The sequence below is a fragment of the Kogia breviceps genome, chromosome 12 (assembly GCF_026419965.1).
Source record: "Kogia breviceps isolate mKogBre1 chromosome 12, mKogBre1 haplotype 1, whole genome shotgun sequence".
NCBI lineage: Eukaryota > Metazoa > Chordata > Mammalia > Artiodactyla > Physeteridae > Kogia > Kogia breviceps.
In genome coordinates this window covers 78351387-78379298 of record NC_081321.1, presented here as the reverse complement: position 1 = coordinate 78379298, position 27912 = coordinate 78351387, and the positions used below count along the sequence as shown (strand labels likewise).

At 39.2% G+C, this 27912-nt stretch overlaps 2 protein-coding genes across 8 annotated transcripts in view; both read left to right on the top strand.

Annotated features, from left to right (window-relative positions):
* FGD6 (FYVE, RhoGEF and PH domain containing 6) overlaps window positions 1-13262 on the top strand; it is a 107148-nt gene extending 93886 nt beyond the window's left edge. The window contains exons 15-21 of the mRNA XM_067009898.1: window positions 354-456; window positions 942-1088; window positions 1927-2029; window positions 3717-3844; window positions 9974-10102; window positions 10734-10882; window positions 13017-13262. Coding sequence (XP_066865999.1) covers window positions 354-456; window positions 942-1088; window positions 1927-2029; window positions 3717-3844; window positions 9974-10102; window positions 10734-10882; window positions 13017-13053 — 796 coding nt within the window. The 3' untranslated portion in view covers window positions 13054-13262. The remainder of the gene's footprint in view (window positions 1-353; window positions 457-941; window positions 1089-1926; window positions 2030-3716; window positions 3845-9973; window positions 10103-10733; window positions 10883-13016) is intronic.
* The window catches only part of NR2C1 (nuclear receptor subfamily 2 group C member 1), a 60411-nt gene continuing 43359 nt past the window's right edge, over window positions 10861-27912 (top strand). For 4 of the 7 annotated variants that reach the window (XM_067009914.1, XM_059081219.2, XM_059081218.2 and 1 more), the window contains exon 1: window positions 25272-25501. The gene's annotated coding sequence lies outside the window, so the exon portion shown is untranslated. Of the gene's footprint in view, window positions 10883-25271; window positions 25502-25947; window positions 27258-27912 lie in introns of those variants that run through there. The other 3 variants (XM_067009913.1, XM_067009912.1, XM_067009911.1) reach the window with 3 other exon arrangements.

The following is a 27912-nucleotide window of genomic DNA, read 5'->3' as shown; positions in this document are numbered from 1 at the left end:
TTAAATTCTATGATTATATCTCAGGAAACTCCTTGGTTATATAAATAATCATAATTATTAATTGCATGAATAGCCCTTAAACCAAACAAAAATACCTCCAAATTTAGGAGACTTCAAAAGCCATTCAGCGGTATTTTTGGAAAGAAAAAAAGCATTGTGTTTGCTAAAATGCCGTGTGTTCTCTAATGCCTGCTTTGATTATTTGTGCACATAAACCTCAGAGTTGTTGCCTGTGACTAGCATTGTTGGAGGGTGGTGGAATCTGTTGCCATGGCAGAAGGAAAAGACGTAAGAAAAAGGCAAAGAATAAAAGCTGACATCTGGGTGATAGAACTTTCTTTTGCCCCCAACAGTTCTGCCCCAGAAAGGGATGAATGGCTAGAAGCGATTTCCAGGTCAATAGAAGAGTATGCCAAGAAAAGAATCACATTCTGTCCCAGTAGGAGTCTTGATGAGGTATTATCTTTTCCTTCTTATGTTTTTGCAGTGCGTTTCAAATAGTTTTTTACCTTAAAGAAACTTTTCCCAGGGGTTTAGAAAGGCAACATGTGTTTCACAGAAGGATTGGAGGTGTGTGCATAATTTCAGAGCTAAATATTCATTTTATTAATGTCTAACTACAAGTCTATGATAGCATATAGTGCATTCATATTTTTTCTAGTTACAAAACCTCATTGTAGAAAATACAGTATAGTTTAAGGAAGAAACTAATTGGCTGTTATTGTACTACCACAGGCATCTTTTAAAGTTAATTTTGCACTAGAGGATTGTTGGAATGTAGCTAATCTTAATATCCTAATAACATGAAAAATATGATAGCTCATATTTCATCCACATCCTTAATGATACCATCAGCATTGTGAGCTGCCAGTCCAAATAAAAGGGCTTGATGCTGTAGCAGGCAGTGTGCATAGAGATAATCAGAAGTCATTCTTCCACAGGCTGACTCAGAAAATAAAGACGAAGTTAGTCCTCTTGGATCCAAGGCTCCCATCTGGATCCCTGATACCAGAGCTACGATGTGTATGATCTGCACAAGTGAATTTACTCTAACCTGGAGACGACATCACTGCCGGGCCTGCGGAAAGGTTGGAGAGGATCGCACTCACTTCCCTTGTGATTTTCAATAGCTCTACGCTGTACATAACGAAGAAGCATGTTTCTCCTTGTAAACCATTGGGGGTGGGGGGGAGACACTGAATCGTGGCTGGTATCTCCTCTAAATATTTAGGCACAAGGCAATCTTATTAGGCAACTTAGCTCTTCTTAGCCCAAGATTACTTCAGAACGTCAATAATAGATCATGTTCATTTTTTTAAAAAAAACGAATAAATTCAAATTAAATAGATGCTCACATTTACAGATAATTATTGAAACTGCATTTATCTAAATACTAAGTTCTGAATAGGAGGAAACTTTCAGTGTTGAAGTTATCACTAGTGATGTTTCTAAGTCTTCGTGATGTTATTAGTAAAATGAGCATTGTAACAATGACATCAGAGAATTATTGTAAAGATTTAATGGGTCTTATTTAGACAGCATTTCATCTGGGCCAGACACTGGGAAGAGGCACAGCAGAGGTGTTCATAGTTGCAACAGTGATGACGACAGTGAGGATGATGACAAAGAGGATAAATACCGCTAACATAGGACTTAGTACACACTGGGCACTGTTCTAAACATTTTGCACATGTTAACTCCTTTAGTATATTATTATCTGTAGTAAGCACTCAGTAATAATCTGTGGCCTCTTCAAGTGTGGTATTGTGTGTGAGTTCCCTACATGCCTGAGCTCCACTGAATTTTTATTCAGACTCAGTGACTATGAAAAAGTTTTGAAAAGTAGACAGAACTATAAATTGTAACATAACTGATGGTTTAGATACAAAGGTTATTCTAAATGAAATAATTCCAATGTGTTTTCAGATTGTATGCCAAGCTTGTTCATCAAATAAATATGGATTAGATTACCTGAAAAATCAACCAGCAAGAGTATGTGAACATTGTTTCCAAGAACTGCAGAAATTAGGTAATATATAAGTAAAGATTTAATTGAAAATTCCATTATTCCCCAGATACTTTCAGACAACCTTCTGAAAGAATCATCTTAGGCACATTAGCAATATGATCGGTGATACTTCTCTCAAAATATTAAGTATCTTGCTTTCTTAACTTAGTTAAGCTTTCTTAACTCATATTTTGTGGTAATTCCAAAAAAGGTTGGACTGAAACTTATTTTTACTCTGAAAACGGTTTTGCTGAGGATCCTGATCGTAGAAATGTAATCACAGGATAAAATGCTTGGAGTAGTTACAGGGGAACTTTAACTTCCAAATAATTTTCAGGTTTCTAGTTTCACAACTGTGTGCTCATTACAAATCATTTTTATCTATTAGTAAAATAATTCTCTATGGAAACATACTAGGTGGCACTTTGTTAGCCTTATTCTAATCACTTGGACTGATGGAGTGAGGTTTTATTTTACAACTAAATGTGCAGCTTTTATGTGCAGTAAATCATATCTGCCTGTTCGTTATTTGCAAGTGTCCATCCCTACAGTTAAAGTGAATGCAGTTCAGGTCTATATTTTGGGATGAGATCCTGAAACTTATAGGATCTAAATTTTTAAAAGATTATCCTTCATGTTGATGAAGAATAGCTTTTCATCATCAATGAAAATATCTAAAATAATATAACCAGATGACATGCCATTTCAGAATCCATATATTTATAGAGGAATCATTTGTTATTATCTGTATACATTTTCCAAAAAGACACGTCCACCTAATCTTTTGCCACCCTTAAGTTCCTCCCTTTGTTCTCTGGGTATATAGTATAGGCTCAAACATTCAAAATTCATTTTTGAATACTCCTCCCTCATCACACACACCCATTTGGTCAGTAAACCTTGTCAAATTTATGTTTGAAAAACCTGTCTTGCTCTTGAATTCTTTATCCACCTCAGCCCTAACAAAGCCTTTATTATCTTTCATGTGGACGACTGTCCTAATTTCCTAACAGGTTTTTCTGCTGCAAATCCTTTTCTTTCCTACTGCCAGATTTATTTTGCTAAATTCAGTCTGCTCGTGTTACTTCCCAGCCCGAAAGACCTTTGATTTCCCACTGCCTAAAAGACAGTCCTTAGAACCAGCCATTTTTTCCCAGCCTCACCTCCAAATAGATGAACTAATTTCATATCTGTGTGCTTTTGCTTATGCTGACTTGTCTTCATGGAGTGTTCTTCCTCCGCTTTGTAGCTTGGCAAACTCCTACTTATACCTTAATGCTAACTCAAAACTCTCATTCTTTTCCCAGCTTTCCTTGAACTTCTGCAGTGAAAATTACTTACTTCCTCGTCTTGTCTTATAGTCCCTTTTCTAGCATTTTGTTCATTGTAATATTATTTGGTCATGTATCTAGATACTAAATGATGTTGCCAGTTTGGTTTTTTTTAAAGTCAGGAGGGAAATTTTTTCAATTTTTTTTAAAGTTGGTAGTACATAAACATGTTTCAGAATTCTTAAGGCACAAAAGGTCAATCCTTTCATACGGCTTGCAGTTGAAAAAGTATAAAATCATAGACAGCCTGGGGAAGTGTCATAAGTTTCTTAAGTATCCTTCCATGGATATTTGTGCAACGACATTTATTGATTTGGACTAAACTGAATTGTAGAATGCTTACCATTGGTCATATAAGTGTACCTGATTTGTTTTAGATCACCAGCACTCTCCTAAGATTGGATCACCTGGAAATCACAAATCTCCTTCAAGCACCTTATCATCAGTCTTACATAGTATTCCATCGGGGAGGAAACAGAAAAAAATCCCAGCTGCTCTCAAAGAAGTAAGTGTTTCCATTAGACTTGCAACCTGATAGCGGCTGAATTATTCATATACTTATAATACACTTTTTCTTTCATAAAGGAAGACGTCATTTCCCACCACTGTTATGACATGCATTTTAATACTGGTGATGGATGTGGTTGAGGCCTCACTATCTTGCTTGATCTTCCTTATGACCTGAGTCATTTAGAAAATGGCTGTTGAAAGGTTTGGAGAACATTTTATAGCAATGATAGAAAGGAAAGATAACTTGGACACGTGTGAATTTTTAAAATTACTTTGAGGAGACTCCTACCTTTCTCCTTTGAGGAGAGGGAAGAAGTCTATAGAATATTTGGGGCATTTTATTAGCATTTACTCATCTGCATGGCTTGTTTTTTATAGGCGTTAGTTGGTTATATACAGCTGATATCACTGATACTATGTTTTTTTCCTTTAGCTTAAAAGAAAAAAATTTTATGTGATAATAGACTACAGAGTTAGACCTGCCACTGGAGTAAATCCACAGGCATCAATGATATCCTATTCCAGTTCCTCAAATTCAGATGTTCAGTCAGCCAGTGTCAAGAGTTCAGACAGTCCTGCCTTTCTGGTCACTCCTATTTTGATTTTTATTCATTAGTTACACCCATGCTAGCTCTGTGGCCAGGAGAGTAGTCTTAAATTCTGTTCTCTTGCTTGGTTGCTGTGGAGGTCTTCTATCATGGAAAAGCAAACAGCTCTAAAAATTTGACCAGGATGATGTTTCTCATGTAAAGTTGAGGGTATGTCATCATGGCCATTGAAACACTAGGAAGTGATTTATAGCCAACTTCATGATATAGTAAGAATAGGTCTTACAGTTCCATTTGCCAAGTTTCATGTGGAACTGGGTAAGCCAACTCAGTGAATACCCCTGAACTCTATTTCTTCTGTCACACAGTTCCTGAATCTAAATCTACATTCAAATACCTTAAGGTTCTTAATCAACCAAATTAATGTTAAGTTCTCTGTAATTTTTCACCTCTCCATGCTGATGTCACATTTTATAAATATAATTCTTACCTGTGCTCCCCTCTTTAATCGAAACTCCACAGCACTGGCTACCAAAACTCGTTATGGTCTATAGACTAGACTCAACCTAATTACAATCCTTTTTTGTACATCGTTCCAGCCAGCCACACAAACAGGCCTTCCTGGCTGCAGCCATTTCTCCCTTGACTCCACTGGTTCTCAAAGCATCCTCCAGGGCGGCAGCAGCACCGCCTGGGAACTTATAGAAATGCAGATTCCTGAACCCACCCACACTGTATGGAATCAGAAACTTTAACCAGCATTCTTGGTGATTCAGATATATGTCTACTAAAGTTTGAGAGCCATTGCCTTGCTCCTTTGTGGTCACACAGGGAAATTTATCCAGTTAAGCACTATAAAAGTCAAAGTAGGGCTTCCCTGGTGGCGCAGTGGTTGAGGGTCCACCTGCTGATGCAGGGGACACGGGTTCGTGCCCCGGTCCGGGAAGATCCCACATGCTGCTGAGCGGCTGGGCCCATGAGCCACGGCCGCTGAGCTTGCGCGTCCAGAGCCTGTGCTCCGCAATGTGAGAGGCCCGCGTACCGCAGGAAAAAAAAAAAGTCAAAGTAGTCTCCTCAGAAAGCTATGTTTTTTTGTCTTTTTTAAAAAAACTGAGGTGAAATTCACATAACATATAATTAACCATTTTAAAATATACAACTCAAAAATAAAAAATAAAATATACAACTCAGTAGTATTTGGTGTATTCACAGTGATGTGTAACTGCCATATTGCTCCAATTTCAAAACTTTTTCATCATCTCATAAGAATACCCTGTGTCTGCTAAATAATCAGTCCCCACTACCCCCTCCCTCCAACCCCCGGCAACCAGGGATCTGCTCTATGTATTTGCCTATTCTGGATCTATCATATAAAAGGAGTCATACAATATATGACCCTGTGTCTGGCTTCTTTCACTTAGCACAGTGTTTTTGAGGTTCATCTAAGTTACAGAATGTATCAGCACTTTGTTTCTTTTTATGTCTGAATAGTACTCCTTTTTATGTATGTACTACAACTTAGCCATTCATCTGTTGATGGACACTTGGGTTGTTTCCACCTTTTGGCTATTGTGAATAATGCTGCTATAAACATTTGTGTACAGATTTCCATGTGGACTTATGTTTCCATTTGTCTTGGTTATATACCTAGGAGTGAAATTGCTTGATCATACAGTAATTCTATGTTTAACTTTTTGAGGAATTAGGAAGTTGTGTTCTTATTCCAGTGATGTTCAGTACATTTTTAGAAATTCCTCTTTCTTAGAATTACATACATTCAGAGCCTCAGCACCCTCAGTAATGGCAGGCTGCGTCTCTTTAGTTGGATTTCATTTATTTTTTATTTTTATTTTTTATTTGTTATTTATTTATCTTTTAAAATTCATTTATTTAATTTATTTATTTTTGGCGGCTTTGGTTCTTCGTTGCTGTGCATGGCTTTCTCTAGTTGATGTGAGCAGGGGCTACTCTTTGGTGCGGTGTGCGGGCTTCTCATAGCGGTGGCTTCTATTGTTGCAGAGCACAGGCTGTAGGCACGCAGGCTTCAGTAGTTGTGGCTCATGGGCTCAGTAATTGTGGCTCGTGGACTCTAGAGCACAGGCTCAGTAGTTGTGGTGCACGGGCTTAGTTGCTCTGCGGCATGTGGGATCTTCCCAGACCAGCACTCGAAACCGTGTCCCCTGCGTTGGCAGGCGGATTCTTAACCACTGTACCACCAGGGAAACCCATTTATTTTTTAAATAAATCACTGGAAGGAAAGTTTTGTGAATCAATTAGGTGATTAAGCTGGTTAACACTAATTTTGCTTTTAAAAAGATAATAGAGGACTGTATGACTATTCCGTATTGGGATTAATCTTGTATGGCTAATAAATTAATTGTAAAATATTCCAAAAGAGTAATATACAAAATATTTTGGGCAATGATAGTAACACTTAACATAAGTACATAGTGGGTATCCCAATGTGATTACATTTTAAGAGAAACCTCCTTTGAATGTAAACATTTTAGTTTTTTTAAAAAAATTACTTAGTAGTCTTATACAGGGATGTTATTTCTGTATACAAATTTACTTGCACTTGAGAGATATTTCTAATTTAACATTAGCTATAAGTTTTCCACTTGGGACTTCTCTGGCAGTCCAGTGGTTAAGACTCCACGCTCCCAATGCAGGGGGCACGGGTTCAATCCCTGGTCAGGGAACTAAGATGCCACATGCCACCCGGCGTGGCCAATAAATAAATAAACAAATAAAATTTCCACTAAACAATATATCATCCTTTTTATGAAATGTATAAGAAATTAACACAATTACTACATGATTAAAGATATACTTTAAAATTCATAGACCCCATCTCTATTAGTCTTCTATTGCTTTGTACCAAATTACCACAAATGTAGTGGCTTAAAACAACACACATTTATTATCTCAGGAGCTTAGATGGGATCTCTTCAGGGTGCCAGTCAAGGTGTTGGCCAGTGTTGAGTTCTCATCTGGAGGCTGACTAGGGAAAGATCTACCCTGCTCCTAGGGGCTGCCCTTAGCTTCTTGCCACGTGGGCCTCCCCACATGTCTGCTTACTTCTTCAAAGCCAGCATGGTAGAAAGTCTCTAGAGCCAGTCTGCTAGCAAGATGGAGTCTTATGTAATGTAATATAATCATGGGAGTGATAGCCCATCACCTTCACCATATGCTATTGGTTAGGAACAGTCACAGGTCCTGCCCGCACTGGAGGGGAGGAGGTGCTACAACAGCCTGATTCTCAGTGGGAAGCCATCTTGGGAGTCTATTCACCATACCACCAATAAGGCAGTTCCTAAACTGGCTTTTATATCTCTATTTTTCCTATATTTAAAAAGAGAAAAGTTTCAGCTGCCACATTATAATCACTGAAAGCTTACTGTCTTTTACCTAGAGACTGAAACACTTTCAGCCTTTTATGAAGCAAAACAAGCTTCTTTTCTTTTAGACCAAAATTTGGGGAGCAGAAACTGATCTTTAAAATCACCACAGGGGCTTCCCTGGTGGCGCAGTGGTTGAGAATCCGCCTGCCGATGCAGGGGACGCGGGTTCGTGCCCCGGTCCGGGAAGATCCCACGTGCCGCGGAGCGGCTGGGCCCGTGAGCCGTGGCCGCTGAGCCTGCGCGTCTGGAGCCTGTGCTCCAAAATCACCATTAAGGGACTTCCCTCGTGGTCCAGTGGTTAAGAATTTACCTTCCAATACAGGGGACTTGGGTTCAATCCCTGGTCAGGGAACAAAGATCGCACATGCCGTGGGGCAACTAAGCCTGCGTGCCACAACTACAGAGCCCACGTGCTCTGGAGCCCAAGAGCCACAACTAGAGAGAAGCCCGAGTACTGCAATGCAGAGACCTCACGCGGCAACGAAAGATCCTGCGTGCTGCAATAAGACCCGACACAGCCAAAAATAATAAATAAATAAATAAATTTAAAAAAAATCACCATTAATAATAGAATTTTCTGGGAATTCCCTGGTGGTCCAGTGGTTAGGACTCTGTGCTTTCACTGCAAGGGCCCAGGTTTGATCCCTGGTCAGGAAACTAAGATCCCACAAGCCATGCAGTCATGGCCAAAAAAAAGAATTTTCTATTTACTTTTCTATTGATATAGTTTTTAGAAATCCAAAAAGTTATTTCAGGAACTAAGTTAAAGGTTTAAGTAATTTTCCCTAACACCCAAAATAAGAAGAGCAATAAACAACATATACTGCCCCAAAATACAGTTTTAAAAAGGCATTTTGGGCTTCCCTGGTGGCGCAGTGGTTGAGAGTCCGCCTGCCGATGCAGGGGACGCGGGTTCGTGCCCCGGCCCGGGAGATCCCACATGCCGCGGAGCGGCTGGGCCCGTGAGCCATGGCTGCTGAGCCAGCGCATCCAGGGCCTGTGCTCCGCAACTGGAGAGGCCACAGCAGTGAGAGGCCCGCATACTGCAAAAAAAAAAAGGCATTTTTCTGGAGTGGGTGTGGAGAAAAAGGAACCTCTTGCACTGTTTGTGGGAATGTAAATTGGTACAGCCACTATGGAGAACAGTATGGAGGTTCCTTAAAAAATGAAAAATAGAACTACCATATGACCCAGCAATCCCACTACTGGGCATATACCCTGAGAAAACCATAATTCAAAAAGAGTCATGTACCACAATGTTCATTGTAGCTCTATTTACAATAGCCAGGACATTGTGGAAGCAGCACATATATACAATGGAATATTACTCAGCCATAAAAAGAAATGAAATTGAGTTATTTGTACTGAGGTGGATGGACCTAGAGTCTGTCATACAGAGTGAAGTAAGTCAGAAAGAGAAAAACAAATACCATATGCTAACACATATATATGGAATCTAAAAAAAATAGTGAAGAACCTAGGGGCAGGACAGGAATGAAGACACAGACGTAGAGAATGGACTTGAGGATATGGGGATGGGGAAGGGTAAGCTGGGACGAAGTGAGAGGGTGGCATGGACATATATACACTACCAAATGTAAAATAGATAGCTAGTGGGAAGCAGCTGCATAGCACAGGGAGATCAGCTCAGTGCTTTGTGACCACCTAGAGGGGTGGGATAGGGAGGTTGGGAGGGAGATGCAAGAGGGAGGAGATGTGGGGATATATGTATATGTATAGCTGATTCACTTTGTTGTACAGCAGAAACTAACACAATACTGTAAAGCAATTATACTCCAATAAAGATGTTAAAAAATAAAGTGGATGGATCTTAAAAAAAATAAAAGGCATTTTTGACATTTGGAATTATTATTCATCTTCTGGCAACCGAGAAAATACAGGTGAACCCTCAAAGAAACACATACATGCAAGCACAATTAAACCAGGTAAAATTATGGAATTGCTTCTAAAAGGAAGGGTTTTATGCTTATGGCATGGCAGTATTCAATTTGTACAGTAGCAGATTTTGAAAATAAACAATTTCATTCTGAAACATGATATTCTTATTATGGTTATTGCTTTTAGCACCAATGATCAAAAGCAATTTTGTGATTTTAAATTTCGTTTTTTGTCTGAAAACTATTAAACTGTGTGTGGGGTTTGCTTACCTAGGTATCAGCGAACACAGAAGATTCTTCTATGAGTGGCTACTTGTACAGATCAAAGGGCAATAAAAAACCTTGGAAACACTTGTGGTTTGTCATAAAAAATAAGGTGCTATATACGTATGCTGCAAGTGAGGTAAGATCTGAAATCTAAACATGAATAATTTAAGGGTCTTGTTTTATAATGCTACCTGGAAATAATTACAGTATTTGCCTAATTGATTTGTTTTGTCTCTGTTTTTTGTTTTGCTTTGCTTTGGGTGGGGGGAGATGTTGCTGTTATTTTTGATATGAACAGTGTCCTTGTTTTGTATCTAAAGAGCTCTTACTCAAAAATGTTAGGAATTTTCCATAGTGTTAAAATGTAAGTTTGGGGAGTGTCATGTGACTACTGACTACTTCACTAAAGGCAGAGGTTCTGAGGGACTGGGGTATATCACCTTTCTGAGCTACGTTTTCTGCATCCATAAAAATGAAAGTAATATAATTACTTACCTCCTGTGGTTGTAGAGAAATAATGTGAAATTCAGTGGATATGAACACACTGAAAACTGTCTGGCACAGTGTCTGGCTCATGGTGTAGGTGGGGCAGGGGTGTCTCAATTAATATCGTTGAATAAATGAAAGGTGAATAACTTGCTAGAATTACCATTGTTTTATATGTATGTATTTGAAATTAAATTAGAGTTATATAGATCAAGAGTTTGCAGATCTGAATTTTGTATCAATTTAGAAACCCATCTCCTTTTGTGTCTTTGTAAATTTAGGACGTGGCAGCTTTGGAGAGTCAACCTTTACTAGGATTCACTGTCACTCAAGTCAAAGATGAGAATTCAGAGTCAAGAGTGTTTCAGTTACTGCACAAAAACATGTTATTTTATGTATTCAAAGCAGATGATGCTCACTCGGCTCAGAAGTAAGTAATTTAGACGTATTTTTCTTTCATACATTAGATTTCAAGTTGTTACTTTAACTGATTGATTTTAAAAATAACCTACTTCCATGCATGGAAACAATGAAGAATTTAAATCAGACATACAATTTCGAAAAAATCTAACATATTATTCAAACTCTTTAGAATTGTTTTAAAGACAGGCAAGAATATCTGGAATATTTTCAGGAGGCAGAGAGGAAAAGAAAATAGGTAGTTCTGTCCAAAATATTTTGTGTACACATGACCTTCAAGGAAGCAGCATGGTTCTCCTCTGCTGAAAGGAAGGGAAGCTGAGGTTATTTGACCTCTCCTCCAATGAGGTTAAGAATCTTCTCTTGAAACATTCTGGGACTTTGGCAATCCAATGATTCAATTGTGCCATGGAACAGCAGGGGTTTAAACAGCTGCTTGCTGACTTACTCCTTTGGGGAAAAGGTCAAACACATTAAGAGGCTCCCATGCTGTTCCCAATGACTGAGTAGAAAGAAATGGATATCATTTTAGGTGGAAAAGGCTGAAATAGTCTCTTCAAAATTCCAACAAGAATATTTATTTAGATGTCATGAGATTGCTTAACATAGAGAAGCATGTCTCTGTGAAACTGAGGTCCTTTCTGAACAAAACAATTCAGTTCGCCTCCATTTCATTTGATTTTCATTTTGGCCTCACAAAATAATACATTTTGTTTTCACTAAGAGGTGCTCATGTTTTCTCAATAGGCTTTAAAAGTGCATGCAGATCAAAAAAATACTTTTAAAAAGCCAGGCTTGTCTTTTCTTTAGGCAGTTAAAATTAATGTACCAGAATTACATGTGTTCCTGAATAATAATCAGGTACTTTTGGGTACTGAAGAATATTTTTAAATTATGACACAACTATTTTTTCTTTAAAATATAGTTACTTGGATAAAATAGTAATTGCCCTAAAATTCTGTTGAATATTATATTTCTCATCATTTTTACCTGAATTCATCATCAAGCTGATAAGCTTCTGAATATATATCTTTATGTCATTAAGTTGACAAGATAGAAAGCCCTTCAAGACAGAGCTGAATGTATTTGGGTGAAGGGTATCAGCTTACTTGTTATTTAGAATTAATACAGGCTAATTTATAAATTTCTCTTTAGGTTAATATCATATGTGTTGCTGTATTTGCACATTATAGAATATTAAAATGTGTTAATTTTAATGGAAACTTTTGACTTTTAAAAAGCCTTTTTATTATGGTATAACTTATATGCCATTTGAATTTTAAATTTTTAAAAAAATTCCATCCTTAAAATGTGAGATAAATCTGCTACAGGCTACTTTTACTAATTATATTGAATGATTTCAAGTGTTCATGGTAAGTTTAGAAGCCATTACACTACTGGGGAGGTACAAAGAAACTACCTCCAAGTGTCTTCTGAATAATTGTAGCTGTGTATATTGTCAAATAAAACTTTTGAGACAAAAGAATTTTGGAAAGACTTCTATGAAAGTGAGACACTTTTATATTGCATGCAAACTTTAGATCAACTGAGAGTAGACTACTAGATGCAAGATTCCCTTTCACTGAAAATATTAGAATAGGTCTGGACTACAGATGCCCAAGGAATCTCTGGTTGGTAGAATTAACAGATGAGGAGACAGGGACAGAGCTACTATTCCCAAAGGCAGAAAAGGGGTTGAAATAAAGGCCTCTGCAGATATATCCACTTCCAAAATCAATTAAATGGGATCAGTAGAACTTCATAGAGCCTTTACATGAAGTGGCCCCTTCCTCATGCTTCAAAGAAATGAGATGCACAGGAATTCCCTGGTGGTCCAGTGGTTAGGATGCGGCGCTTTCACTGCGAGGGCCCGGGCTCTATCCCTGGCTGGGGAACTGAGATCCTACAAGCTGTGTGGTGTGGCCAAAAAAGAGAAAGAAATAAGAGATGCACTTTTCAGGCCAAAGTTTGGTCCAGATTACCAAATAAAGGGTAGTTCCATACATACAGAATTCTCGTTTGCTATAGGAAAGATCTTAAATATACTGTTAGAGTCATTGGATCCACAGACACAGCTATTATCTATACTGTGTTAACATATATTGGATGATTGTATTTTAAAATCTAACAAATTTCTCTTATAGGTGGATAGAAGCATTTCAGGAAGGCACAATATTGTAGCTGTATTTGTTTCATCTCTTGTGTGACTCCAAAAGGGTGGAATTTCATCAGAATAGAGTAAATACAGTATAAAAATTCTATATAAGTGAACACTGCCAAGATAAATCCAACCAAAATCTTCATCAAAGAAATTATTTTGTTAGGTATAAGGTAATTTTTATAAAGTGTTTGTTTTTCATGTATGTTATTTATTAAAAATTTGATGTTTACTTAATGGTCAGAGTTATTTCTGAGACTCACACTGAATTCTAAAGTACCTTTTCTTTAGAAACCAGAAAACTTATCTTAATACTATATTAGCTGTTTGTGACACAGTCCATGCTGTTTTCTCAGTGTGTTTTACAGTGTTACTTTGTAACATTCTCACTAGTGGTAAGTCTTTGTAAATAAAAAACACACATCAAGGAGCAAATTTCCATGCAGTGTTTGGTTTGGAAATTATGATTATAAAACAGTGGGTGAAAACAATGCATGTCTTTGAATCAATAAATTTAGATGAATTTTTGTATCTTTTAATGGAAAAACACATGGCCAATTTCTACCTCAGTAACTGTGAAATGAAATTCCAGTAAATTATCAAAAGTATTTCTACTGTTATGTACCTCTTTTGGTATAAGATAATGTTACATTATCAAGGAATTATAGCAAAGGGATAGAATCTGAATTTTCATCCAGCTAAACCATGAGTAGGAAAAAGGATGTTTCCATTTGCAGGGGAACACAATCAACTCTGTGGCCTTTACATTAAGTATAATCTTTTTTTAAAAAACTACCATTTCAATACAAACATAAGTGTATTATTTCTTTAAAAAACAAAATATGGCAAGCATTATATTACATGATGTCTCTTGCTGTTGTAAGTATTCTGAGTCCAAGTCAATGATGGTATTTGTATCTAAAAAGAATGTTACATTCTCTATAATATTGTGATTTTTTAAATGAACTGGAATTACCATATCAAAAACCACAAATTCTAAGCCAGTATTAGCAGAAATTGTATAGTAATCATTTTTTAAAGGTTTTTTAATATCACTTTGTGTTATGTCCTCTCTGGTAATTAAAAAAGTATATTTTTCTTTAACCAACTGTCAGCATACCTCATTAGGAAGGGTTTATATTCCTAATTTTGGTTCATATACTGTTTAACGTATGAACTACTTTATATATAAAATTGATTAGCAGAAGTAAAATGAAGTTAACACGATGATTAAAGTCATTCCTGATGTTCAAAATATACATTTATTGACTAAGCTTAAACTAAATATAAATTATCTTAAAAGGCAAGGTTATCCATAGAATATTTCATTAAAGGGCAAAATAAATTTCCCTTCTGCTTTTATATAAAGGATTTCCTAACTCAGTATTATATTTATGATTGCCAAGAGAATTACTGAGTGCCTTCTGAAGCCTTCTGAATGTTTGTTGCAGCACCAGGGTATCTACTAGATCTAGAGTTGGCTGCTGCAGTTTTTTGGCTATTGCTTGCTGTGGAATCACTTTGAATCCTCTTACAACCTCACATACAATCCTCACATGCTATCTCCCAAATCTTTTTGTCACTGTAGGTAAATTAACACTTCTTTGCAGCTCATTAATTTTAACCGAGATAGCATAAATAAGGCTTCCGTGTTAAATCCCTGCAGTTTTTAGTGTGTCTTTTTTGGAGACCAAAGTTATGCCTTATACAGTGTTTCCTTCTGTTTCATTGGGACTAGCGTTTTGCAAAACAACAAGTTATTGGAGTTCCTCCCTCCTCCTCTTGAGCTCTCAACTTCTGACTACAATGTTTGGTTTAATCTGAATCTAAAAACTACCAACCAAGGCTATTCTATCTTCTAACTGTTGGCTGAATCAAGAACCAGTCAAACATTTAAATACAAGAAACATTGCATAAACTTCTAGTAATTCTCCTAATTACATGTGAAACTCACATATGATTATGCTAGCTATTGGCTTAGCCCCATGGAGGGCTTTGAAAATTAAAAAATATAGCACCTTTTGAGGAAGCTATCAGATTACCGGCACCTCTCCGCCAAGATTTTTCTTTTGAATTTTATTTATTTTTTTATACAGCAGGTTCTTATTAGTTATCCATTTTATATATATTAGTGTATATATGTCAATCCCAATCTCCCAATTCGTCACACACACACACACACCCCACCACTTTGCCCCCCTGGTTTCCATACGTTTGTTCTCTACATCTGTGTCTCTTTTTCTGCCCTGCAAACTGGTTCATCTGTACCATTTTTCTAGGTTCCACATATATGTGTTAATATATGATACTTGTTTTTCTGACTTACTTTACTCTGTATGACAGTCTCTAGATCCATCCACATCTCTACAAATGACCCAGCTTCGTTCCTTTTTATGGCTGAGTAATATTCCATTGTATATATGTACCACATCTTTTTTATCCATTCGTCTGTCGATGGGCATTTAGGTTGCTTCCATGACCTGGCTATTGTAAATAGTGCTGCAGTGAACATTGGGGTGCATGTGCCTTTTTGAATTATGGTTTTCTCTGGGTATGTGCCCAGTAGTGGGATTGCGGGGTCATATGGTAATTCTATTTTTAGTTTTTTAAGGAACCTCCATACTGTTCTCCATAGTGGCTGTATCAATTTACATTCCCACTAAGAGTGCAAGAGGGTTCCCTTTTCTCCACACCCTCTCCAGTATTTGTTGTTTATAGATTTTCTGATGAGGCCCATTCTAACTGGTGTGACGTGATACCTCATTGTAGTTTTGATTTGCATGTCTCTAATAATTAGTGATGTCGAGCAGCTTTTCATGTGCTTCTTGGCCATATATATGTCTTCTTTGGAGAAATGTCTATTTAGGTCTTCTGCCCATTTCTTTGTTGGGTTGTTTGTTTTTTTAATATTGAGCTGCATGAGCTGTTTATATATTTTGGAGATTAATCCTTTGTCCATTGATTCATTTGCAAATACTTTCTCCCATTCTGAGGGTTGTCTTTTAATCTTGTTTGTAGTTTCCTTTGCTTTGCAAAAGCTTTTAAGTTTCATTGGGTCCCATTTGTTTATTTTTGTTTTTATTTCCATTACTCTAGGAGGTGGATGAAAAAAGAACTTGCTGTGATTTATGTCAAAGAGTGTTCTTCCTATGTTTTCCTCTAAGAGTTTTATACTGTCTGGTCTTACATTTAAGTCTCTAATCCATTTTGAGTTTATTTTTGTGTATGGTGTTAGGGAGTGTTCTAATTTCATTCTTTTACATGTAGCTGTCCAGTTTTCCCAGCCCCACTTTTTGAAGAGGCTGTCTTTCTCCATTGTATATCCTTGCCTCCTGTGTTATAGATTAGTTGACCATAGGTGCGTGGGTTTATCTCTGGGCTTTCTGTCCTGTTCCATTGATCTATATTTCTGTTTTTGTGCCAGTACCATATTGTCTTGATTACTGTAGCTTTGTAGTATAGTCTGAAGTCACGGAGTCTGATTCCTCCAACTCTGTTTTTTTCCATCAAGACTGCTTTGGCTATTCAGGGTCTTTTGTGTCTCCATACAAATTTTAAGATTTTTTTGTTCTAGTTCTGTAAAAAATGCCATTGGTAATTTGATAGGGATTGCATTGAATCTGTAGATTGCTTTGGGTAATATACTCATTTTCACAATATTGATTCTTCCAGTCCAAGAACATGTTATGTCTCTCCATCTGTTTATATCATCTTTAATTTCTTTCATCAATGTCTTATAGCTTTCTGCATACAGGTCTTCTGTCTCCCTAGGTAGGCTTATTCCTAGGTATTTTATCCTTTTTCTTGCAGTGGTAAATGGGAGTGTTTCCTTAATTTCTCTCTCAGATTTTTCATCATTAGTGTATAGGAATGCAAGAGATTTCTGTGCATTAACTTTGTATCCTGCAACTTTACCAGATTCATTGATTAGCTCTAATAGTTTTCTGATGGCATCCTTAGGATTCTCTATGTATAGTATCATGTCACCTGCAAGCAGTGACAGTTTTACTTCTTCTTTTCCAATTTGTATTCCTTTTGTTTCTTTTTCTTCTCTGATTGCTGTGGCTTCCAAAACTATGTTGAATAATAGTGGCAAGAGTGGACATCCTTGTCTTGTTCCTGATCTTAGAGGAAATGCTTTCAGTTTTTCACCATTGAGAATGATATTTGCTGAGGGTTTGTCATATATGGCCTTTATTATGTTGAGGTAGGTTCCCTCTATGCCCACTTCCTGGAGAGTTTTTATTATAAATGGGTGTTGAATTTTGTCAAAAGCTTTTTCTGCATCTATTGAGATGATCATATGGTTTGTATTCTTCAATTTGTTAATATGGTGTATCACATTGATTGATTTGTGTATACTGAAGAATCCTTGCATCCCTGGGATAAATCCCACTTGATCATGGTGTATGATCCTTTTAATGTGTTGTTGGATTCTGTTTGCTAGTATTTTGTTGAGGATTTTTACATCTATATTCATCAGTGATATTGGCCTGTAAGTTTCTTTTTTTGTTGTATTTTTGTCTGGTTTTGGTATCAGGGTGATGGTGGCCTCATAGAATGAGTTTGGGAGTGTTCCTTCCTCTGCAATGTTTTGGAAGAGTTTGAGAAGGATGGGTGTAAGCTGTTCTCTAAATGTTTGATAGAATTCACCTGTGAAGCCATTGGTCCTGGACTTTTGTTTGTTGGAAGATTTTTATCACAGTTTCAATTTCATTACTTGTGATCGGTCTGTTCATATTTTCTGTTTCTTCCTGGTTCAGTCTTGGAAGGTTATACCTTTCTAAGAATTTGTCCATTTCTTCCAGGTTGTCCATTTTATTGGCATGGAGTTACTTGTAGTAGTCTCTTAGGATGCTTTGTATTTCTGTGGTGTCTGTTGTAACTTCTCCTTTTTCATTTCTAACTTCATTGATTTGAGTCCTCTTCCTCTTTTTCTTGATGAGTCTGGCTAATGGTTTATCAATTTTGTTTATCTTTTCAAAGAACCAGCTTTCAGTTTTATTGATCTTTGCTATTGTTTTCTTTATTTCTGTTTCATTTATTTCTGCTCTGATCTTCATTTCTTTCCTTCTGCTAACTTTGGCTTTTGTTTGTTCTTCTTTCTCTAGTTTCTTTAGGTGTAAGGTTAGATTGTTTATTTGAGATTTTTCTTGTTTCTTGAGGTTGGCTTGTATTGCTGTAACCTTCCCTCTTAGAACTGCTTTTGCTGCATCCCATAGGTTTTGGATCATCGTGTTTTCATTTTCATTTGTCTCTAGGTATTTTTTTGATTTCCTCTTTGATTTCTTCAGTGATCTCTTGGTTATTTAGTAACGTATTGCTTAGCCTCCATGTGTTTGTGATTTTTAGTTTTTTCCCTGTAATTCATTTCTAATCTCATAATGTTGTGGTCAGAAAAGATGCATAAGATGATTTCAATTTTTAAAAATTTACCGAGGCTTGATTTGTGACCCAAGATGTGATCTATCCTGGAGAATGTTCCATGTGCACTTGAGAAGAAAGTGTAATCTGCTGTTTTTGGATGGAATGTCCTATAAATATCAAATCTATCTGGTCTATTGTGTCATTTAAAGCTTGTGTTTCCTTACTAATTTTCTTTTTGTATGATCTGTCCATTGGTGTAGTGAGGTGTTAAAGTCCCCCACTATTATTGTGTTACTGTCGATTTCCTCTTTTATAGCTGTTAGCAGTTGCCTTATGTATTGAGGTGCTCCTATGTTGGGTGCATATATATTTATAATTGTTATGTCTTCTTCTTGGATTGATCTCTTGATCATTATGTAGTGTTCTTCATTGTCGCGTAACATTATTTTAAAGTCTATTTTATCTGATATGAGTATTGCTACTCCAGCTTTCTTTTGCTTTCCATTTGCATGGAATATCTTTTTCCATCCCCTCACTTTCAGTCTGTATGTGTCCCTAGGTCTGAAGTGGGTCTCTTGTAGACAGCATATATATGGGTCTTGTTTTTGTATCCATTCAGCGAGCCTGTGTCTTTTGGTGGGAGCATTTAATCCATTCATGTTTAAGGTAATTATCGATCTGTATGTTCCTGTTACCATTTTCTGAATTGTTATGGGTTTGTTTTTGTAGGTCCTTTTCTTCTCGTGTTTCCCACTTAGAGAAGTTCCTTTAGCATTTGTTGTAGAGCTGGTTTGGTGGTGCTGAATTCTCTTAGCTTTTGCCTGTCTGTAAAGCTTTTGATTTCTCCATCGAATCTGAATGAGATCCTTGCCGGGTAGAGTAATCTTGGTTGTAGGTTCTTCCCTTTCATCACTTTAAATATTCATGCCACTCCCTTCTGGCTTGTAGAGCTTTTGTTAACCTTATGGGAGTTCCGTTGTATGTTATTTGTCATTTTTACCTTGTTGCTTTCAATACTTTTTCTTTGTTTTTAATTTTTGTCAATTTGATTACTGTGTGTCTCGGCGTGTTTCTCCTTGGGTTTATCCTGCCTGGGACTCTCTGCACTTCCTGGACTCGGGTGGCTATTTCTTTTCCCATGTTAGGGAAGTTTTCGACTATAAGCTCTTCAAATATTTTCTCGGGTCTTTTTTTGTCTCTCTTCTCCTTCTGGGACCCCTATAATGTGAATGTGGTTGCATTTAATGTTGTCCCAGAGGTCTCTTAGGCTGTCTTCATTTCTTTTCATTCTCTTTTCTTTATTCTGTTCTGCAGCAGTGAATTCCACCATTCTGTCTTCCATGTCACTTATCCTTTCTTCTGCCTCAGTTATTCTGCTATTGATTCCATCGAGTGTATTTTTCATTTCAGTATGTATTGTTCATCTCTGTTCTTTAATTCTTCTAGGTCTTTGTTAAACATTTCTTGCATCTTCTTGATCTTTGCCTCCATTCTTTTTTTGAGGTCCTGGATCATCTCCACTATCATTATTCTGAATTCTTTTTCTGGAAGGTTTCCTATCTTCACTTCATTTAGTTGTTTTTCTGGGGTTTTATCTTGTTCATTCATCTGGTACATAGCCCTCTGCTTTTTCATCTTGTCTATCTTTCTGTGATTCTGTGGGGTTTTTTTGCGGTACGCGGGCCTCTCGTATGGCTGTGGCCTCTCCCGTTGCGGAGCACAGGCTCCGGACTTGCAGGTCCAGCGGCCACGGCTCACGGGCCCAGCCGCTCCGCGGCATGCAGGATCCTCCCGGACCAGGACACGAACCCATGTCCCCTGCATCGGCAGGCAGACTCTCAATCATTGCTCCACCAGGGAAGCCCTGTGATTATGGTTTTTGTTCCACAGGCTGCTGGATCATTGTTCTTCTTGCTTCTGCTGTCTGCCCTCTGGTGAATGAGGCTATCTAAGAGGCTTGTGCAAGTTTCCTGATGGGAGGGACTGGTGGTGGGGAGAGCTGGGTGTTGCTCTGTTGGGCAGAGCTCAGTAAAATTTTAATCCACTTGTCTGCTGATGGGTGGGGCTGGGTTCCCTCCCTGTTGGTTGTTTGGCCTGACCAACACTGGAGCCTACCCGGCTCTTTGGTGGGATTAATGGGGACTCTGGGAGGGCTCACGCCAAGGAGTACTTCCCAGAACTTCTGCTGCCAGTGTCCTTGTCTTGACAGTGAGCCACAGCCACCCCCTGCCTCTGCAGGAGACCCTCTAACACTAGCAGGTAGGTCTGGTTCAGTCACCTGTGGGGTCACTGCTTCTTCTCCTGGGTCCCAACGCGCACGCTACTTTGTGTGTGCCCTCCAAGAGTGGCGTCTCTGTTTCCCCGAGTCCTGTTGAAGTCCTTCAGTCAAATCCCGCTAGCCTTCAGTCTGATTCTCTAGGAATTCCTCTTCCTGTTGCCCGTCCCCCAGGTTGGGAAGCCTGATGTGGGGCTCAGAACCTTCAGTCCAGTTGGGTGGACTTCTTTGGTATAAGTGTTCTCCAATTTGTGAGTCACCCACCCAGCAGTTACGGGATTTGATTTTATTGTGATTGTGCCCCTCCTACTGTCTCACTGTGGCTTCTGCTTTGTCTTTGTATGTGGGGTATCTTTTTTGGTGAGTTGTCTCACTGTGGCTTCTGCTTTGTCTTTGTATGTGGGGTATCTTTTTTGGTGAGTTGTCTCACTGTGGCTTCTGCTTTGTCTTTGTATGTGGGGTATCTTTTTTGGTGAGTTTTAGTGTCTTCCCATCAATGATTGTTCAGCAGTTAGTTGTGATTCCAGTGCTCTTGCAAGAGGGAGTGAACGCACGTCCTTCTACTCCACCATCTTGAACCACTCTCCCCGCCAAGATGTTTTAAATGTGGAATAGTAACATTCCTTTTCCCCCTTATCAATCCTTCATAACTTCACTGAAGCTGATCAATTATTTAACCTTGCTTATTCAATGTCAAATGAGAAACCTAATAATATACATTTTGTTGTAAAGCTACTTTCAAAAACCTCTCTTTATAGCTAATATTTTAGCAAAAAAAAAATTGGATGCATTCTATAAATGAGGAGAGAGTATAAATAGTACTCAGAGGGACTTCCCTGGTGGTCCAGTGGTTAGGACTTCACCTTCCAAAGCAGGGAGTGTGTGTTCTATCCCTGGTCAGAGAGCTAAGATCCCACATGCCTCATGGCCAAAAAACCAAAACATAAAACAGAAGCAATATTGTAACAAATTCAATAAAGACTTTAATAAATAAATAAATAGTACTTAGATCCCAAGAGTACTGTATTTACTACACTGATACATGTGCTTCCATCAAATCCTTTTCAAGTATTTCCTTCTATTTACAAGGAGGAGAAAAGAGCAGTTATAATGTTAAGCCCAAAAGGATGCTGAAGGAAACCTAGACAAGAGATGCCAGGTCAAGCTAGGGGAAGGCTAGCCTTCTTAGTACAAGTCTCCAACCAGTGTTCCTCCTTTATCTGTGGCAGCGGTAAATGCAGAGGACCCTCCAGAGTCTAGGAGAATGAGAAAGGTTATCTTTGGCATCATCCCACGTTTCTGAACCTTTCCCCAACCTCTTTTCCCCTGTTCCCTAACATACCCAGTATCCTCCTATTGTCCTTTGCCCAAGATACTTAATTCTTTTTTAACCAAAACCTTGATTCTTTGAGTATGTAGTAGCATTTCTTTCTTTTTTTTTTTTTCTTTTTTTCTTTTTTTTTGCGGTACGCGGGCCTCTCACTGTCGTGGCCTCTCCCGTTGCGGAGCACAGACTCCGGACGCGCAGGCTCAGCGGCCATGGCTCACGGGCCTAGCCGCTCTGCGGCATGTGGGACCTTCCCGGACCGGGGCACGAACCTGTGTCCCCTGCATCGGCAGGCGGACTCTCAACCACTGCGCCACCAGGGAAGCCCTGTAGTAGCATTTCTTAAAATGAGATCATCAGAGCAACCTTTGTTTAATATAAAGCTGTAATGAAACAACTAATTGAAAAAGACAACTTTAAAGTGTAGTTTTGTTAGCCAAAGGTATGTGTTATATTTGGTTGGTAGAATATATCTAGAAATAGGGAAAGCCTGCTATTTAGTAATTTAGTTAAAATGTAAATGTTATCACAGCATATGTTGATATGTCTCAGAGTGTGCTTTCATTGTACTCAGGTTTTGAAATTTGAGATCCATTGTAGTTAAATATCGTCACTGGAACTTCCAGAGAGATAAATCCTATTTCTCTTACTACACTGCCCACTCCTTGAAGACAGATACTATATCTAATATGTCAGTTTCTCACAAAATACCTACCCTGTATCTTTTAAGTGAAAGTATTTGTTGAAGAAAGTAAGGACAGGATTCTGGTCATCTCCAACTCAAACAAAGTCCCCAGAGTGCCCTCATTATAACTCAGATCTTAGACCTGCTCTTTCCACCATCCTGCAAGTCCATATTTGCTAGTACCTGTTGGATATCTACATCTTAAGCACTTTAAACTTTACATGCCTAAAACTCAACTCAATTTCTTTTCATTCAAATCTGTATATTTTCTTCTGCAATGGAAAAACACCATTCTAGGCTCCAGAATCTGCTTCCAAGTGTCAACGGGACCCTCTACAATTGCCTTTGTATCCTTTCTGTCTTCATTGTCCTTCTGTTATTGCATCTGCCCTAGCTCAAGTCCGTGTTACCTCTTCCCAGTGATTGGCATAACTTTTCTTCTAATTCCAATGCCTTCTTTGCATGGTCCCATTTTAAACACTGCCGGAGCCATCTTGTAAGGCATAGTTCTAATCTAGTTTCATCCCTGCTCTTTACAACCTTCATTGGCTTCCGAGTGGCTTGGCTTGGAACACTTTTCCTCAGCTATCATGCATTGCAGGTAACCCCAACCCAACCTTTCTCTGTTCACATCATTTTGTTTTTCTTCATCCTTTCCCCGGCTTCCATTTCTGCCTATTTATCCAAGACTTCTCTGTAACAGTTGATTCTAGTCCTTCTCTCTCTGTTCCTCCTTAGATCTACTGTCTCCTTCCTCTATGCTTCCATAGCCTTTAGCTCCTAAACAGACTTTCTTATGGTGCTTATCACATCCTAGCCTTGAGAACAGCAACTGTATCTTGTTCATTTGAGATTCCTCCTCAGCGTCTGGCAGAGTGCCTTGCATGCACTGGACACCCAGTATTTGGTGAGTTAAATTAATTCAAGTGGATCTTTTTTTTTTTGAATGCCTCTAATACACAAATCATTCTGGAGCCTATGTCACTTTTAATGTTATTTTCTAATGGAAATTTTCTAGTAGGATTTTTGTTTTGTTTTAAGATAAACGTAGTAAATTTTCAAAAAGCTTCAATATCAAATCCCTCTTTTTTGGGGGGGGTTCTTTTATATGAGTTGGTCATAGCACGTTAAGAACCAACCTTGAAATACTATTTTTTTAAATGACAAATTTATAGAAACACTTTTTACTTAAAGTGATAATATAGTTTGTATCTTATTGTCCATATAGATATATAGATCCTTTATAAATAAAATATTAGCACTGTAAATAATGTTAATATGTATTATATTTATACACAATAAATTTACTAAATCTACTTTTGGTGTGATGATGTCTTTTAAACCATAATTTTTTTATAGTCACATATTTAAAGATTAACCACACTGACCTGTTTTCCTGAATCATAATTAGGGGAAGCTCTTTTTCACCCACAAAAGATACTCCCCAAATGGCATATTAGGCACTGAGAATAAAGGAAAGGTCTCAGATTGCCTTTTCCCATTGGACCTGTAGTATACTTTCTTAGCTTTTGCCTTTGGGACAAACTTAACGATTTGATCCCAAATTTGGGTGGAGGAGGGGCTGCCTTAAAACAACCAAACACGCAACAAATGGTACTAAAAGGAAGAGGGAGACTTCTAGAGAATGAGGCATAGAGCACATTTTTACTTGTTAGGGGTTTTTGCTTGCCCCTTTTCTTTGTCCAGCCGCCTAGTTCCAGAGGGAAATGACAGAGGAGATGTTCTCCTTATCAGTGCACTTTTGTTTTCCCTGACTTGGGTTTCTGGCCTGAATCCGTGACTGCTTTTCTAGTGCCAATCAAAACTAAAAGACATTTTGAGGACCCCCTTCTCTTAAAATCTAAACCACACTCTGCTTTGCACACAGGGCAGCCCTTGCTGCCACACCTCGGTGCCTCAGGAGCCACTATCGGAACGTGAAGTTCCGTCAGTGCCTCATTTGTCAAATTTTCATTGACCATTAGGCAACTGTCCTATAAGCTTGGGAATACACCGCTGAACGAAACAGACTAAAGCCAGTCTTCGGAAGCTTTCATTCTAAGTGATTATATTATATTCTAGCTCCATTTAGCCCTTATGCCTATTTACTCACAAGACTTTATAAGTAAAACTTAGCCTTACTATAGAGGACTATGCCCCAGCTTGTCCAATAAAGTATTTTAAGTAACCTTAAATAAATAACCTTTATTTAAGGTTATTTAAAATACTTTATCGGGATCTACCCAGTTTTGTTAGTCCTCTAATAAGCCGTTTAGTCCAAGCTAAGAGGCTGAAACAGAGCCCACTTCACTACAAATTAGAAACCGATCTGTCTAAAACCGATCGGGTTATCTATCCTGGCTCAAATCTGAACAGTCTGAAAACTTCCTTTAACGACCGCCTTTTGCAAACGGAACGCTAAAGCCACGCAGCTTCTCTTAAGTCCCCGATAGGGACGCGCAGCTGCGGCGAGGCAGTCTTCCTCCCATCCGATAGGGGGCGGTCGACCTCCAGAGGCTGGGTTTTCTCATCCCTCTACTCGGGAAACGTCACTACCTCCTCTCGCCGCCTCTCCACTGCACTCGTGCGCAGGCGCGGACGGGAGCGCGCACCGAGGAGCCGAGGGAGGGGTCACGAACTCTGACCCCCCCCCACATACCCAAACCCAGAAAGCTCCCTGCCCAATTTTTTTTAAACCTCCCCCCTTCAGCTTTCTCCAACCTGTCTCTTCCCGGAGCCCCCCCGCCGCCCAGCAGCCGCTGCAGCGGGGCTGTCGTCTACGCCCGGCGAAGGACGTAGCTCGGCAGAGAAGCGCCGGTAAGAAGGGACGGGTGAGGAGAAAAGCGGCTGCAGCGGCGCCCGGAACGGGGGCCGTGGAGAGGTCCCTTCCTCCCAAGTGCCAACGGACGCGCCCCCAGCGTTCGCCACAGCCTGCGGCTTCGGCCGGCAGAACCCACCCTCCGGCAGTGCCGCGGCGCGCTGCTCGGGGCGGGCTGGGAGCGCAGAGAGCGGCCGCAGCAGCGGGACCGAGTGCCCGGGGCTCCAAGAGAGGCCGAGGCCAGAGCCGGAGCTCGGCGCGGGGCCGGGAGCCTGGAGAGGGGCTGGGGCGGCGGGCGCGAGAGGTAGTCCCCGAGCGTCTCGGCGCGCACGGCAGCCTCTCCCGCGGCGCTTCTGACCTTTCACCTACAGGAAAAGCTTCCGTCTCGGCGGCGCTGCCGCTTCCCCCGCCTGAGGGAGCCGCGCGCCGCCCCCGAGCCCGGGGCGCCGCGTGGGCTCGAGCGCCAGCGGGAGGCGGAAAGGCCGGCCTGGCGGCGAGTGGCCGCGAGCCGAGGCCCGGATCCCTTTTACGGCGAGCCTCTGTCTAGTTCTCGTGCTTACACAGGACGGACGGAATAATGCTCTCAACTTTCACGACCGATGGGGACGGGAGTGGCCGCTGCCTTTGGACCTGTATCTTTTGAGAAATAAAATGGAATGGCCAAGGGTCCTCAGTGCAGGGGGCATGTCCAAGCTTCCAGTAGCTCTTTTATTAAGAAACTATACCTCCGACTTCAGCAGATGCCGTTTTACGAATGACAAATGTTGCCAAACCTGTCTCGTAACCTTCACTAAATACGTCAGCTGTTAAAAAATAATAATAATAACTGGAAAGGAAAAGCAAAAAGACTTGAAATTAAGCCCTTTAGGGGTTTTGTGCCTCTGGAACTTGTAAATAGGCCTTCGACTTTGGAGGGTTTTTGAACAGTGTCTGCTGTGCGGTTGGTTGATACACAATGATTGATTTTAGATTTTGCTTGTGTGTCAATTTGGTAGATCTAAAGGAGATATTTCTATTTATTCTTATTAAAAAGTGGATCGCATAAAATGTAATTTCATCATTCTTTGTAGGGACATCTCAATCTTTTTTCAGGAAATCAAAGGCAGCAGACATTCCCCAAATATCTACTCTTTGTATGTCTGCTACACAAAATATAATTCCTACTCCTGGGGAATAGAAAAGACAAAAGAAACTGCATATTTTAAAGGATTAACAATATATATATAATCATATACCTTTTAAAAGTCATATAGGACCCTCTGCACCCTCTTAAAATCTTTTATGAAAGCCATGGACTCTCGCTAGAAAAATGCACCTTCCCATAAAATTTTGCATGCAATATTAGAAGTAAACAGAAGTTTGTTCTTGTGTCCTTGTTAACAGCCTTAGTATACACAATAAATGCTGTACCCATCTAGAAAGATTGGATTAAAAACTAAAAAAAAATTAGAACTGAGTTTTAAAGGTGAGGAAATTTAAATGAAGGAAGAGGAGCTTGGCACTGTATATTGGGGAATAAACAACATTCCAGTTGTCCTGAACAGAGGCCCCTCTGGGACTGGTAGGAGATAAAATGAGAAGATGAGGAAGTCAGACTATAAAGGAATGCTGCTTTGTGTCTGCAGTGGCAGGCATGTTATAGGGGCTTAGTAAATACTGAAAAAATACCAGGAGAAGGGCTGAAACTTTATTCTTTGACCATTAAAGAGACATTGATACTTCTGAAATAGGAGACTGAGGATGTGTTTCAGCTCTGTAAGCATCCTGAGATCTTGCTATTTGTCAAAGGTGCTGACACAAAGTTGATTCTTGCCTTCTAGGGGCTTTTCATATACACAGTTTGTGTATATTAAATAATCAGCCAGGAAAGTCAGTTCTGGGAGTAGCTGAAATTTGTTGTCTGTTTCACCCCACCAAAATATAAATTTTACAAGGGGAAGTTTGTTTTAATACTTCCTGCTCAATCCCTAACATTTAGAAAAATGCCTGGCTCATAGTAAGCACTCAACAAGTATTTGTTGAGTGGAAGAATATTGAATGAATTACTGGATCAATGAGTATGAACATTTTTAAGGCACTTCATAGACATAGGCACATTTCTTTCTAGAAATATAACAATTTAGACTTACATCAACAATATGTAAAGAATGCTTATTTTTCCTCAGTTTTTTGAGTTAAATTTAGTCTTGGAAAACAAGCATGTTGATCTAGTGATTCCATAGCATTCATGGTAGAGAAGCCATTAGCAAAGACATGGAAACATGAAGCAACATGGTAAATTCAAGGAATTACAAGTAGTGCATATGGCTAGAATGTAAGGTTTAACAAATGACACCTCATGTCCATGGGCTTCCCCGGTGGCATAGTCGTTAAGAATCCGCCTGCCAATGCAGGGGACACGGGTTCAAAC